Source organism: Lipotes vexillifer, unplaced genomic scaffold (genome assembly GCF_000442215.2).
Source record: "Lipotes vexillifer unplaced genomic scaffold, Lipotes_vexillifer_v1.1 scaffold982, whole genome shotgun sequence".
NCBI lineage: Eukaryota > Metazoa > Chordata > Mammalia > Artiodactyla > Lipotidae > Lipotes > Lipotes vexillifer.
This window is the reverse complement of record NW_006789467.1, coordinates 2,172,194-2,188,400: the sequence shown is the minus strand read 5'-3', so window position 1 is coordinate 2,188,400 and position 16,207 is coordinate 2,172,194. Positions and strand designations below refer to the sequence as shown.

Genomic DNA, 16,207 nt, shown 5'->3' with positions numbered 1-16,207 from the left:
TCCTGCTGTGATAGATGAGGATTTAACTCATAACATTTCACCTCCTCCCAGTGTCATAATATCACTATTTTTAGTTCCTTTCGTGGTTACCTCTTTTATTTTAATAATGTATTTCATCTTGTTTTCTTGTTTTGTCGACTGTATTTAGTATCTTTGACTCTCCGTTTGTAAGATGAGGGTGGATATTATTGTCTCTGCCCCTTTCTGCCAGCTCTCTCCACCTTCTACCTCCCAGTTTCTTTCATCTGTACTTTAACTTTTTTGGCTGACAAGGATGATAATATTCAAATGTTCTATAAAATACTCTTTCCTACTTTTTGTGTCAATTTAAGTGGTATTAATGTTATTATGACTACATAGACAGTCTTCCTTGCAGAGTGAAGTCATGTGCTATGATTTTGTTACCTTTCTTATGTGGCTTCTTGTTTTTATGGGGTTTCTGTTTTGTTCACCATGTTTATTATACCCTCATTCCCCACCACCCCCCGTACTCATCATCCGATGAGGTGTTCTGTTAAAGAAATTCCCTTCTTAGGCACTTTGTCCTCTGACCCAGCTTGGGCTTGTTCTCCAGACTTGCTCCATGGATACCACCTTGGACTTCCCTTGACTGCTTTCCTCTGATAGGGCCGTGCTTCCTGGATCACTCCTCCTTTTCTCTGTGATTTGTTTCCTTGTTTTCCTGGAGCACATCCTCAAAGGACTTCCTCAGAAAGGGTGTTCACAATTTAATTTTCCGAGACTTTGCGTGTTTCGAAACGTGTTTTCCACCTCTCTGATTGATTTATAGTTAGATTGGGTATAGAATTCTAGGTTGAAAATCATTTTCCTACAGAACTCTGAAGGCGTTTACTTTGTTGCCTTCTAGCATTCAGTATTGCCTATACATGATGATGGCCAGTCTCATTCTCAGTTCACACCCCTTCCCTAAACTTTCAGGCATGAGATTTATCTATCTCCATGTAGATCTTTTTTTCATTTGTTTTGCCTGACACGAATTCTGGAGACTCACGTTCTTCAACTTTGGGGAATTGTCTTGTGTCCGCTCTTTGATTATCTCTTCCACTCTGTTCCCACTGATCTATAGTTCTGGAACTTCTATTGATTATTTGTCTGGATTGGCCCTCTGTGTTTATCTTTTCTGTTTCCATCTTGTTTCGATTCTCTTGTACACATTGAGAGAGTTCCTTGATTTTGCATTCCATTCCTTCCATTGAATCTTTTAATTGGACAAACATATTTAAGTTTTCTGAGAGCTTCTTCTTGTTTTATCTCTGTTCCTTTTCCATAGCATCCTGGCCTTGTTTTAGTGGATGTGCGTCACCTTGAATCTCAATGACAAGACCTTCCCTGAGTGCCTTCTGCCAGTTAGCCTTCTACCTCACCCTCCGCGCCCACTCCAGGGCCTTTGCCCATTCTGTTCACACTTTCCTAGCCTTCCTTTCTCCCTTTTATCTAGTTTGAGGTATTTTTGTGGTAATTCAATTATGCTTATCAAGTTGTTTGATATTCAGATGTTGCTCAGAGGAGCGGACGCTATGAGAGAAGGGATGTAGAAGTCATCAGTCATCAGTATGTAGGTGATATTTAAAATCATGGCACTGAGTAGAAGCACCAAGAAAATATTTGTAATAAGAGAAGGGAAAAGGCCCAGGACCGAGATCTGAGGAATTCCAGCCTGCAGAGAGTGGGGAGGGGGAGGAACCAGACAGGGGGGTGGCTGTGGAGGTCAGAGAGAGCTAGGTCAGCGTGTGACATCGGAGGCATGTGTCAAAAAGGGAGGTATTGTTCCCGCCCTGCTGAGAGGATTGGAAACGCCCATTGCAGTGGAGGTCACTGATGAACTGACATTTGGTTGAGTAATGGGAGTGGGCAGAGGAGGGGATATGGGGGTAGAAGTGAAGACAACCAGTAAACACAGCTTGGGGCAGGATTCTGCTGGGAGGGGGAGGGGCAGGTCAGAGCTGAGCTGGAGGAAGATGTGGATTCAGATATTCTTTTCTTTTTTTATTCTTTTAAAAAATTTTAAATTTTATTGTATAGTTGATTTAAAGTGTTGCGTTAGTTTCAGGTATACAACAAAGTGATTTGGTTATACATATATATTTATCTATTCTTTTTCAGATTCTTTTCCATTATAGGTTATTACAGGATATTGAGTATAGTTCCCTGTGCTCTACAGTAGGTCCTTGTTATTTACCTGTTTTTTTTTTCCCTTTTTTTTTTTTTTTTTTGCGGTACGTGGGCCTCTCACTGTTGTGGCCTCTCCCGTTGCGGAGCACAGGCTTCGGACGCGCAGTCTCTGTGGCCATGGTTCACGGGCCCAGCCGCTCTGCGGCATGTGGGATCTTCCCGGACCGGGGCACAAACCCATGTCCCCTGCATTGGCAGGCGGACCCTCAACCACTGCGCCACCCGGGAAGCCCTTTTTTTCTTTTTTAATAAATTTATTTATTTATTTTTGGCTGCATTGGGTCTTCGTTGCTGCGTGTGGGCTTTCTCTAGTTGCAGTGAGCAGGGGCTACTCTTCATTGCGGTGAACGGGCTTCTCATTGCGGTGGCTTCTCTTGTTATAGAGCACAGGCTCTAAGCGCTCGGTCTTCAGTAGTTGTGGCACACGGGCTCTAGAGCACTGGCTGAGTAGTTGTGGTGAACAGGCTTAGTAGCTCTGCGGCATGTGGGATCTTCCTGGACCAGGGCTCAAACCCGTGTTCCCTACATTGGCAGGCGGATTGTTAACCACTGCGCCACCAGGGAAGTCCCTATTTATCTGTTTTATATACAGTGGTGTGTATCTGTTAATCCCAAACTCCTAATTTATCCCTCTCTCCCCTTTTCCCCCTGCTAACCATAAGTTTGTTTTCTATGTCTATGAGTCTGTTTCTGTTTTGTAAAGAAGTTCATTTGTATCATTTTTAAAAGATTCCACATATAAGGGATATCGTATGATAGTTCTCTTTCTCTATCTGGCTTACTTCACTTAGTATGATAATCTCTAGGTCTATGCATGTTGTTTCAGATAGCATTATTTCATTCTTTTTTATGACTGGTATTCCAGTGTGTGTGTGTGTGTGTGTGTGTGTGTGTGTGTGTGTGTGTGTGTATCTCACATCTTCTTTATCCATTCATTCGTCACTGGACACTTAGGTTGTTTCCATGTCTTGGCTGTTGTAAATAGTGCTGCTGTGAACATAGGGGTGCATGTATCTTTTAAATTAAAGAGAATTAAGTGTGTTTAAATGCCAGTCCGAATTATCCAGTGGAAAGAGGATGATACCACAAGTCACATGTGTACTGGGGACACTGGCTGGAGCTCAGTGGGGGTGGTGGAGAGCAGAAACACCCAAGTAGTGAGTATCGTTGGTTGGCTGTGTGCTTAGAGATTACGCATGACCTTGGAGTGACCTTGAAGCCACGGTGGGGGGGGGGAAGAGGTTTGACGTTGATGCAGCAGACGAGAGGAAATACCTACAGATTCTGGAACAGAAAAATGAGTTATTTAAAGGTTATTGATCCAGAACATCTCAGAGGTGGGAGGGGCTGGAATCAGGAAGCCCTGTGAGAACGTTTCAGAAATTTCAACGGAACATCCCAAGGACCTGGCCTAGGTTCAATACTGAAGGGAAAGGAAAAATATGGAGACTTTTCCAAAACCAGTTAATACGTTTGAGTGATCGACTGGTTGGTTACAAAAAGAAAGGGGGAGGGAAGTTTTAAATACGTTTTCAAGGTTCCTTGAACGGGAGAACCTGAAAAACGTTTGGTGCCAGTGTCAAACGTGAATAAAAAGAGTGAAGATTCTCAAAAGTGAGCCGCCGGCCAAGAGCGGAGCGGGACAAGGAGCCCCGGGGAGATTAGATTTGATGGTGAAGAGATTATTGGAACTTTCCGAGAAAAAGGTTATGAAGACTTAACAGTAGGGGCTTCCCTGGTGGCGCAGTGGTTGAGAGTCCGCCTGCCAATGCAGGGGACGCGGGTTCGAGCCCTGGTCCAGGAAGATCCCACATGCCGCGGAGCAGCTGGGCCCTTGAGCCACAACTGCTGAGCCTGTGCGTCTGGAGCCTGTGCTCCGCAACAAGAGAGGTCGCGATAGTGAGAGGCCCGCGTACTGCGATGAAGAGTGGGCCCCGCTCGCCGCAACTAGAGAAAGCCCTCGCACAGAAAAGAAGACCCAACACAGCAAAAATAAATAAATTAATTAAAAAAACAAAAAAGTACCAATGCCACCGTGGATGTGAGGATTAAATTAGTCAATGCTTTAAAAAAAAAAAAAAAAGACTTAACAGTAAAGACTAACCTAGTAGTTTAGATTTTTAGACACAGAACGAGTGAGTCCCCTTGTGTTTAGGAGGCAGGGCAACAGGTGTGTGACGATGTGAGCCACATGTATCTCCTGTAGAGCAGGTCCTCGAATCCTTGGTGCATAAACCAAAGGTTAATCATTTACTTCAGAATGCCGCCGTTTCCCTCACCCGTGCACGTTAGAACAGCCCCAGTAGCATGTTCTTTAGGTAAGATGAGGAAGTCAGAGAGGGACTGAAACTATTATATCTTCAGCTCCTGCGAATCACTTCTGAAAACCTGGTCGATGATTGAAATGATCGCGCTATTGTTATGTACAACGTGCTTTTTGTTCTCTGGAAAGATTAATTTTTCCCACCCCCTTCTCTCTCTGTGTGTTGGCATGATAGGATTTTTCCCTCCTCTTTTTTTTCTTTATTGCATAAATGTAACTATAAAAAGAAACAGGAAAATTACTCACAGTCCGACCAGCTTAACACTCTCCTGTTCTGTGTTCTCTCTTCCTTTCTCGTGTATGTCTCTGTGGTACGTAGTTGGATGCACCTGTGATCAACCACAGTCTAATACAATTTTTCATTTGGCATTGTGAAATGTGACAGTCACACGCGGTTTAAAAAATTATCACATTAGGTGGAGCTTGCTTTTATTTTAACTTCTTGCCGTTGGACCACCAGCCTCGGTAGGAGTAAGCCGTGCTCTGGTGTGAGGAGGGGAAGAAGACGAAAGGTTCAGGGCGCCAGCTGAGCCGGGCCCTGTCCCTGGACCCAGGCTTCCCGCCACGCTTTCTGTCGCCCTGCCCCGCTGTCCTGTGCGAGGGAGCGTGCCCAGGATGGATGGTTCCGTGGTGAACCTTCTGAACTCAGTACTTGAAGGAAAACTGAGAAGAGGAACCCTTCTGGTGGATGACATCATAAGCTGGGGCACCGCCCCCCTGCCAGTGACAGTGCCGGGGTGTCTGAGCACAGGTGGGGGAGTGACACCCACCTTAGTTTGGTCTGATGATGAATTTTAGCAACCCTCTCAACTTAACCTTGGCTCATTACAGTTTCTGAAAAGATGTGTCCAGAGATGGGAAGAGGCTTTCAGAAGATCAGGGGGAAAATTATACTGATCTTCCGGGGATGAAGTGGCAAGAACGGAAAAAGGAGCAGATGTGTTAAAAGTATAGCTGGACTGTGTGCTTCATAATCTACAACTGGATGCATTTCATTAATGTACTTTGGTTTGATGTAAGCAAATTCCTAGTGGTTTAGATAAGGCATAAGTAACACCAAGTGACGAACAGACCAAGATTTGTTGGCAAAAGGAAGGACTGAAGCTGTAGCTGGGAATGATGCCCGGGTTGGTCTATGGTCCTCTGTCGTTCTTCCCAAACCAACAAATAGCTGAAAAGGAGCCTTACTTTTAGTGGCGTTATTAGGAATGGAAGACGCCTCTATGACAGTCAGTCCTGGACTCTCAGCTTTGCCTGTTCTGACTATAATTATGTTGAAACTTTAGTTACCCTCCAGTTTTCATTATGGTCCTTGCCAAGATTACTTCACTCCAGAGGGCTGGTGTTACTAAAATGTTTTATTGCTTAGTGGTTTTAATCTTCATTTTACAAGAATAATTAAATACATCTTTTCTTCATCACTGTCTAGCATGATGGCAAGTGAGGCATCTGGACACCTACATGGCATTACATGTGCATTATCGTGCTCTTAGCTTTCTGGTAACTTAATTTGGAAAAGTTAACTTAAAAACCATAGCTTTCCAGTATATGAATATGACAGTTTAGCCTTTATCATGTCAAAGTTTTCAAAGCACTCAGCCGTCGGACACTTAGCAGAGGACGCCACCCGCCTCCACTTCATCCCCTTGGATTCTGAGATGCTGGGAGATGCAGCTGCTCATGTCTCAGTAGCTGTCTTGGCAGTGGGTTCAGAGCTGTTTCGCCACAGTGGTTTCTGCTTCTGCCTCAGAAGATCGAGGCCTCTGCCAGCCTGTGGGCACGTCCCTGCTCCCAACCCTCCCTACACAGCAGAGGCCTCCAACCCACGGTGCAAATGTATAAGTTACTGCGATCGGCTGTGATTCATCAAATGTCTTTTGAGTTTGTAAAACAGGTCCAGATTTTTCATTTCATACTTTAACCTCCAAGGGGGTTTTATTTCTAGAGCATTTAGGAGATCGATGTCTGGGTTTTCACCCCTAGAAATTTTTTTTGACATTGTCTAGAGTAAATAGTATAAGTGAAAATTAAAAACGTAGTATATAGATGAAGACTACAAAATAACGATGGTGGTACAGGGAGAAATAACAAACAGCTCCATACCTTACATTTCCCATTGTTTAAGTATTCTAAATCCTGAATCATTTCCATGCTATATAAATCCGTTTGGCGTTGAAAACCATACCATAGATGAACGTACTGGGCCCTTATCCTGTTGGTTCTCGTTTCTCTATGAATATAAATGCACACAGCATTCACACTTAGGTTAAAAATAATAGGTCTTGTAAAGCAATTATACCTCAATAAAGATGTTAAAAAAAAATAATAGGTCATTGAATCAGATCAGTGTCTCCTTAGTATTATTTGGGTCTTATAATTGCTTCATCAGATTTGTGCCCAGTCAAAATATGTTAATGATAATTTTTTTTTGAGTGTTTATTTAGGAATTCACAACAATCCTGAATTTTGTTTAGTTGCCAGGACTCTCGGTTCAGATGTGTTCTGTTGCAAGTTACAGAAAAGCCAGTTCAGGGTGACTTATGGAGGGTGACTGCTGGCTTGTGTAATTGGAAGGCTAGGGGTAGGGCCAGCCTCAGGGTGACTGGTGCACAGCTCCACAGCCCACTGGGAGCTCGCTTTCCTTCTTTCTACCCTGTATCCTCACCTTCCTCTTGTGATGGTGGTTGCCAGCCATCGCCAGACTTCACACGATTGCTCACCCGTGTCCAGTATGTTTTAGAAACTCGCCCAGGAAGCGTCTCCTTGTGTCTCATTGACCTTGACTGGGGGGCTCGTGCCGTGACTTGAACCAGCAGCCATGGCTGGGGATGGGGTTATGCTGAGTAGCTCAGCTTGTAGTCAGCTCCCTGCCAAAGTACAGGTACAGAAACCCCAGTCAGAGCCGGGTGGCTCCCTAGGGGAGGGGGATGGAGGGAGGCAACAGCCGCCCTGGCTCACCGTGCCCTGTAGTTGGAGTTGTTTATACAGGCGCTTGCTGGGTTTCACTTGTTTCTCCTTCTCTCTTCAGGGGCTGTGGCAGCAGCCAAGCGGACAGGCATTCCCACCCCTCGAGAACTCGCGGTAGCTGTCTCGAGAGAGAGAACGGTGCCACGCGGTCCCTCCAACTCCAGGAAGGCGGTAGCCAGCCCCACCTCTTCCAGCACGCCCACCCCCACCAAGCACGTGCGGGCCACTCCCACGAGACCCAGGCCGGAGCACGAAGACGCAGAGAAGGCCGCGCTCGAGTGCCAGGTTCGGGAACTCTTGGCAGAAGCCAAAGAGAAAGATGGTGAAATTAACAGGCTCCGAAGTGAACTCAAGACATGGATGGAGAAGTGGACTCAGAACACCGAAGGGGCTGACGCTTCGGACCCAAGTGTGGGCGGAGCGTCAGTCTTGCCGGGTGACTCGGAGCCTTTGATCAGAGCCCTCGAGAAGAACGAGCACTTCCGGAAAGAGCTCGCCGAGCTGGAGGCGGAGAACCGGGCCCTGAAGGAGACACTGACTGCTTTTGAGCACTCCCCAGATTCAGAGCGGGGAACGAGTCACACGGCGGGCAGCAGCTGCAGGACGTCGGTGACTCAGGAGTCCGGCTCCGGGAGCCTGATGGGAAATGAGTTGTCGGGCGAAATCGACGCGTGTAAAAGAAGCCCACACGAAGGTGTGTTGCGGACGTCGGGCTCTTCGAGCAGCGACGTCACCAAGGCTTCCTTGTCCCCGGACGCCTCCGACTTCGAGCACGTCCCAGCGGACGCCCCCCCGGGGCCCCCGTCCCCCGCCGGGAGCCTCGTCAAGAGCTCCAAGCGCTCAGCGGCCGGCAGCTCCCCGCACGCTGCGCGCGAGCTGTCCCTGGCGTCCCTGACGGAGAAGATCCACAGGATGGAAGAAAGCCACCACAGCACCGCCGAGGAGCTGCAGGCCACGCTGCAGGAGCTGTCGGACCAGCAGCAGATGGTGCAGGAGCTGACGGCCGAAAACGAGAAGCTGACGGACGAGAAGACGCTCCTGGAAGCGTCCTTTCATCAGCATCGGGAGAGGGCGGAGCAGCTGAGTCAGGAGAACGAGAAGTTGATGACCCTCCTGCAGGAGCGAGTCAAGAGTGGGGAGCTCAGCACCCAGGAAGGAAAAATCCTGGAGCTGGAGCAGAATTGCACGGAGATCCTGGGGCAGGGCCGCTTCGAGCGGGAGAAGCTGCTCAACATGCAGCAGCAGCTGACCTGCCGTCCGAGGAAGGAGGGGGAGGACCGGGGGGCTCTGGAGACGGTCCGGCTCCTGAAGGAGGACAGCGGGGAACGGACCGCCTTCCTGGAGCCGGACCAGCGCGACAGCGGGGCCGTGGCCGAGACCCTGGAGGAGTGTCGGGTTCCCTTGGAAGGGCTCAAGGTGGAGAACGGGTCTCTGCAGGCGCACCTGGAGAATGAGAAGCCGAAAGCCGTAGAGACCAGCCCCCCGGGGCACACGGCCGAGGGCTGTGATGCTCAGGAAATGTTGACAGCAGCCCGAGCCGAGAAGGACCAGCTGGAACAGTCCTGCGCGGAGCTCAGACAGGAACTGCTGAAGGCACGTGGCGAGGCTAAGCGTGTCTCAAGCCTGCTGTCCACGGTAAGGGGCGTTCCCTCTGCCAGCGTTTGCTCATCCTTGCCAGCGCAGCCCTCCTCGGCCTTTAGAGGCCCACGGCACAGAGAATCAGGCACTCAATTTCATTCATAGTCCAGCATTCTAGCCTGAAGACCTGTCAGAGTCCAGACAGACTGGGGATGCAGAAACGAGACACCCCAGTTTCTGGCTGCAGCAGTTGAATGTTGTAGTGGGGATATAGTGAGTCTGATGCAGGGATAAAGGTGATGCGGGGATAAAGAGCACCACAGAGGACAGCCCGGAGTCCAGTGCCCAGAGGAACACCTAGAATAACGTGGATAAAGGAGGTAGTAGTGCCGGAGGACTTGCTGGAAGAGGTGGCAGTAAGCTGAGTCTTGAAGGAATGAGTGAGAGGCATCCAGGTCTCTCGGATACCATGCTTTGGGCACCTAGGAACAGAAAATTAAAACCACCCCAAGTTTCCCCACCAAGTAATGCTATAACCACTATTTTGGTGTTTTCTTCCAGGTGTGTGTGTGTGTGTGTGTGTGTGTGTGTGTGTGTGTGTGCGCCCCACAAGTTAAAACAAATTTTTTTTAGAGTCATCCTGTGTATATTAAGTTTTTAAAAATCTGATGTTTCCTGAGCGTGTTATTAACTATTAGTTAATCATTAACTATTCATTAACTATTAACTGTTTAATAGTTAATAACTATTAACTGTTATCATTAACTATTTTTTGAAACATGATGTTGAAGACCAGATAGTGCTCTTTGTCCTTCTCCAGTCTTTCAATAGTGTAAATCATTTTTTATCTCTCTGTCTTAGGAAAAATTCCTACTCATTGACTTACTGTGTCAGAGTATGACTGTTTTAAGGACTTTGAATGCATTTGGCCAGATTGGCCGCCAGGAGTGTGACACAGGTGTGCTCCCACCAGCAGAGGGATTCCCTGACCCGTAGCCAACACTTGGTATCAAGTTGTTGGGTCATTCAGATCTGGTGTTCATTTCTTCTTTGACCCTTCCCCTTTTTACTTGGAAAGATCTTCCCCAACCCAGGATTGAATAAATGATCACCACCTTCATTTTTAAAAATAATCCTTTAATCAGTCTGGACCTTTGTTCTGTGGTGAAGATTGCTGGTGATTGTGTGATATTCTTTTTTTTTTTTTTTTTTTTTGATTTTTTTTTTTTTTTTTTTTTTTTATGAATTTATTTATTTATTCATTTTTGGCTGCATTGTGTCTTCGTTGCTGCGCGTGGGCTTTCTCTAGTTGTGGCGAGCGGGGGCTAATCTTTCCTGCAGTGCGTGGGCCTCTCATTGCGGTGCCGTCTCCTGTGGTGGAGCACAGGCTCTAGGCACATGGGCTTCAGCAGTTGTGGCATGCGGGCTCAGTAGTTGTGGCTCGCAGGCTCTAGAGCTCAGGCTCAGTAGTTGTGGCACACGGGCTCGGTTGCTCTGCGGCATGAGGGATCTTCCCGGACCAGGGCTCGAACCCGTGTCCCCTGCATTGGCAGATGGATTCTCAACCACTGTGCCACCAGGGAAGCCCGATTGTGTGATATTCTGCCCACCCACAGAGCAGTGCTGGAAAAGTGTGGACAGGCGGCTTCCAATTTCCTGTTTCCTCTAAGCTCTGGGTCTGTGGTTTAGGGGTCCCTTGGTGAGAGAGCTTGAAAACATCTTCCCACCTTATGTCAGAGCCTGTCACTCTTTTAAGAAACAAATTTGCCCTGAACCCCCAGGGAGATTTCTCTTTCCTGCTTCATCTGCCTTAAGAATTGTCACTGATTGACAGTTGAACCTGATTCTGGCATTGGGCCGATCTGAGTGGTGGGCGGTGTTAGAAGTTTTTATCATGGTGTTCTGAATGCACAGCATTTTATTGAAAGTGTGGAAGCAGTACCCTTGACAGGTACTAGCCAGGTGCCCATGTGAACTGTTGGTTGGTAATTTGTAGCTTTGCATTGAGATTTCGTCTCTGGAATAATCCCCCCTCTGTTATTCTGTTGCAGAATGTTTGATCTCCCAGGCAACTTTCTTGCAAGTCCTCCCTCAGTCCTTCATCTGTCTCTTTGTTATTTCCATTGGCATTACATTAAATACGTGTGTCAGCGAGAAATAATTTGGCATCTTAAGACAATAGCTTATTTTTCTGATCAAAAAGTTGTATATTCACCACAGAAGGTTTAGAAAATACAGAAAAGTTTTAAGAAGAAAATAAATATTACCTTTAATCTCACTACTTGGAGGAAAAAAATGCCGCTAACGTTTTTACTCTTTGTCTTTTCAGACATTTTCCTAGGTTAAGCACACTTTGACATGCATACAAACTTGAGCTGGCATAATTACAATATTTAATCTTCCAATTCAGGAGGATAGAGTATGTCACTCCACATTCTGTGAACACAAAGACCCAGTTGGATTAGTTTATCAATTCTCCTATTAATCTGTTTCTGATTAATTTGTTTCTACTTTTATCTTTATCAGTTCTTTCATCCTGCCTTTTCTATATTTCTTTGGTTTCTTCTTAGTTTCTTGAGTAGAATTCTTTGTTCATTTAAGTTTATTTATCCTTTCTTGGTTGATAGTATAAGTATTTAAAGCTATGAATTTGCCCCTTATTATAGCTTTGGCTAAATGAAGACAGTAAAGTCTAGAATTTTCTAGGATAAATGGAGTCTAATTTGGAGAGAAAGAAAAAGCATTTTTTAACATATATGCTTTAAATCAAGCTGTTTATTATATTATTCATATATTCCATATCTTTATTAATTGCTTGCTGATTAGAATGATCACATACTTGACAGTAGGATGAAAAAGGTCCTAGCTAGTATTTTGATATGAGTTGGAGGTAAAAGGTGTGAGGCATGATGTCACAGATTGAGATCTTAGGTCTGTGATTTTGTGCTTGTACACAGAGAAGTTGTAACTTCTAATCTTCATGCCCTTTTCTGTTACGTAGGAAAGTAAACCCCAGATCTCCTCGCCTGACTAATAGCTTATTGTAGCCCCACCGAAGCATATTAACTGACCCACCAGCAACGGTGAATTTAGATGGTAAGACGTAGGGATTCTTGCCCCAAAGGAAACCAGGGCACTTTTAGCACAAAACCCTAATGAGGATATAAATGCTGGACCAGCTGGAACGCTTAGGTCCTCCTGACTCAGCTGATGGTTAATTTGGTGACCATGGGCCCCTTCCAAGTGTACAGTAGAAGCGTGATGGTAGAGGGATCCTGGCCTTGTTCTTGATTTAAAGGGAGTGCTTTCAGCATTTCATCATGAAGGATATCCATGGTAGGCATTGGCTATGTACCTTTTATTGAGTTATGCAAGTATTCTGCGAAGAATTAGTGTTTTAACTTCATTGCTTGTTTTTAAAAAAAGGATGGGGATTGAATTTTTCTGTATCTACTGTAGATCTTAGACATCTGTAAGATCTATGCAGTAGATCTTGTACATCTACTAAAATCTTACAGTTTTTATATAATCATAATGAGTTTTCTCCTTTAACGTGTGAATGAGGTAGGTTAGGGTAACAGACTTTCTAAGGCAGTCTGGTGTTAAGCCACTTTTGCATCCCTGGGCAAATTCTAAGTCTCCAGTTCTCAGCTGCTTCACTGGACGCTTTGCATAGAACTTTCAAATGTAACCTCCTTAAGCAGATGCCAGGGTGGCTGTCCTCTTTGTCACCAAGCAGACTGCGTGGTGCTGAACAGCTCTTGCCCTTGAGCCCTGCATCCGTCCACCCTAATTCTTGGCAGAAGGTGAATATTGTGAGAAAAGAACAAAATAACCTATTTACAGAGAGGAAAGGCAATGCCAAACCATTCTGTGACCTTTTAGACTTAGTAAATCTATAGAAGTCTCCAGTTTAGATAAGTTACTTAAGTGACTCAGATACTGTTAGAAGAGCCTCGGAAAGGCCTTAAAAGGTACTTTTTTTTGGTACGGGGCGAGGGGTGGGGTGCGTGTGTGTCAGTTCCTCATACAGTGAGTGGACAGTTGGCGGGTGTGTTTGTTAATGGTGTGAATGTTTTTGTAGGCTTTCTCTTCCTCTCATTTCTTTGTCTTCAGCTAATGTCTTCATTCTTTGAGCTTCTGTGACACCCACTATATAACTTTGCTGGCAGCTTTCTGTGTGAGTATGTAACCTACCTCTGAACAGCTTTGAGGGAGGGGCTGATATCCACAAAATCCTGAGGTCTCGGCCTCCTGCGATCGCACACGTGCCTGCCCCAGCCAGCCAGGGGCGTGGAGTTGGACCACATCATTGTTTCCAGAATATAATGCAACCCAGGTTTACATTTTTTTTGACTTTCAAGTTTTCATTCATTTGGGATCTTGATGTCAAGCTAGAGAGTTTATATAAGTCTTTGAACCTAGACGTTTTCAGAGAAAACACTGATGTTTTTCCCCTCCTGAGGTTGAAAGCTTATAGGTGGTATCCTTTGAAATTCAGTTCTTTCTGCAAAAACTCAGGTGTTTTTTCCCGAGGAGTAAGGGGATCGTAAAGAAACACTTGCTGTGAGTGGTCGGGGGAAACTAGAGGTGACATGATCATCGTGCGACCAGCGTTGGTCACGAAGGCAGAATAATTAGGGTAGCTACTGGCCACAAACGGCAAAAGCAGAATTCGAGAGGGTGGCGTGGCCAAGTGGGTGATCCTGTCTCCGTGACTGAGAATAGGACCCTGCCAGGACTGGAGGGACCTGGACCCTGGCTTAAATAGCTGGTGGTCCATGAGGGTACCCAGGTGACGCTTTGGGCTGTGAGAAACAGACCCCTGGTGTCGGTGCCCGAGCCGGCAGATGCGCGCTCTACTCCGTAACCCAGAGCCTGGGGTCCAGGCCGGGTAACGTCACGGCTCCAGGCTGGCGGCTCTGTGACCCTCTCAGCCCTCCTGCCTGGGGTGCAGGTGAGCGCAACCTCTTCAGCGTCTGGTCCCCACGGTCCCTGCAGGCAGGAGGCTCTCAGTCCCATGGGAAGAACTTTCCCTGGGAGCCCCTCAGCAGCCCTCCCTTTATACCTGGTCAGAACTGGGTCACACACCCTCCCTTGGTCACCTTCCCTGAAATCACAGGATCGTAGCCTGATTCCTGAATAAATGGGTGATCTAAGTAAGAAAAGAAGGGGGAGTGGCCCCTGGGTAGGTGAGCCGTTGCCACAACCAGCAGGACTCCGCGTGGTCACTTCCCCACCCGTCTGCTTGTCTGCTTTCCCCTCCAGCCTCGGCCCCTTCACTGCCCTCCCTCCACCCCTATCCCCCCTGGGCGCAGTTCTCGCCCTCAGGTGTGGCTGCCCTCTTCCTCCCCCTGCAGGTCCTGTCTTAAGCTTTAGGTCTCAACTGCAGCGTCCCTTCTTTAGGGAGACCCTCAGCTCTGGGGGGCTGTGGGCTTGTGGACCCAGGTGGTCATGTCCCGGATGAGATGGGGCCTCTTGCCCGCCCCGGGCACCTCGGAGGTGCTGAGTTGGGCCTGAGCGCCATTCTCTTCTTTAACTTGACCGCAGGACTGGTCTCTGAAGCCTCTGGCCACCCCAGCGCTTGCCTCCCCAGTGAGATCTTGGGAAACACCTCGGGGAGCATCACAGCCCTGGCTTCTGAAGGTCTCCTTGAGGGTTCCCCGGTGAAATACAGATTTTTGCCCTCTTCCTTGAGTTTTCCGTTGCCATTTTTCTTTTTCCAGAACAAAAGTGCAGACTGAGTTAGCCTATCTATTCCCTCTCCCGTGGCAGAGTAGCATTGTAAAAAAAATAGTGCAAACATAGGCCAGAGTGAATGAGACCCGGCTCTCCATCAGTGGTGTCTGCTCAGAACAGGGCCAAGAGTCAGCAGAAGGAATTTTGGAATAACCAAGTTCGATGTAAAACAAACACAACAAAATAACACTCATGGTACAGTTACTCAAGCCGTCATACTATGTACAGTTGTGACATGTCATTTCTTCCATGTATTAAGCACCTGGTAAATGCTTGTTGAGTGAGTGAGTAAATGAATGAAGGAATGAATGTCAGAGAAACTCGCAACAGAATTAGGAGAGCGAGGCTGCTAGAATTTTATATCAGTATGTTAAAAAATAAAAGTTTATCGTATTTTAATAACAGCTTCCGTTTTAGTAGGCACTCTTCGGGCCTTTAGGTCATTTAATCTCACTTAATTGTTGTAGTTTTAGGCTGTAGGTACTGTCATTATCTATTTTTTTTTTCCGTTGAGGAAACTGAGGCAGAGAATGATTAAGTTACGAGGCTTAATTAATTAACTGATGAAGGTCAGGATTCAAAGTCGGGTCTGACCCCCGAGCTCTTATTCTTAATGCCTGACTTACACTGCTTCCTGGTTACGTGACGATAAAGAGGAGAGAGAAAGAACCATCGAGAGCAGACCTTAAGGGTTCAAATGCAGTGTAGTCTTATGGGGGCCAAAGCCCTTTGGTTTGAAGAAAGCAACCGGTTGGGTCTCGATGAACTAGGAAAAATTTTCTTACGTGTAAACACAGTAGGGAAGTTCACAGCGAAAAGCTGAGTCATCAAGACACGTCCTCTTGTTTGATTTATAACCTGAATCTTGAGGGGAGTCAGGGTTACCCAGGTGTGTTGGTGGGGCGGGGACAGCGGGAATGTCGCAGGAAGAGAACAGCAAGTTCTCGGCCGCCGATCAAGGAAGTGGTTTGCAGTTGCTGAGTGCACGGTGGCCACCTGCGGTGGGCCCGGAGGAGACCCCGTCGAGAGCTTTGAACTGTACCCTCAAGCCAGTGGGAGCCTCTGAAGAATTTTTTTTTTAATGCCAGCTTTATGGAGATACAATTCATATAAAGTGTACAAGTCTGTGGGGTTTAGTATATTCTCAGAGTTGTGCAGCCGTCACCACAGTCACTTTTAGAGCGTATTTATCCCCTTGTACCTGGGAGCCGTCACCTCCTCAGTATCCCCTCCCCACCAGCCCCTGGCAACCACGGCTGCTCCATTTTCTGTCCCTGTAGATTTGTCTGATCTGGACATGTCATCTAAATGGAATCGAAGTGTGTGGCCTTTTGCGTCTGGCTTCTTTCCCTTGACATAATGTTTTCGAGGTTCATCCGCATCGTACCGTGAGCCAGAACTTCATTC

General features: G+C 46.7%; 1 protein-coding gene across 3 annotated transcripts in view; it reads left to right on the top strand.

Annotated features, from left to right (window-relative positions):
- The window catches only part of SPECC1 (sperm antigen with calponin homology and coiled-coil domains 1), a 186,744-nt gene that overhangs the window by 94,159 nt on the left and 76,378 nt on the right, over positions 1 to 16,207 (top strand). For all 3 annotated transcript variants that reach the window (XM_007462667.1, XM_007462666.1, XM_007462665.1), the window contains exon 3: positions 7,545 to 9,118. In XM_007462667.1, the coding sequence (XP_007462729.1) occupies positions 7,545 to 9,118 (1,574 nt within the window). The remainder of the gene's footprint in view (positions 1 to 7,544; positions 9,119 to 16,207) is intronic.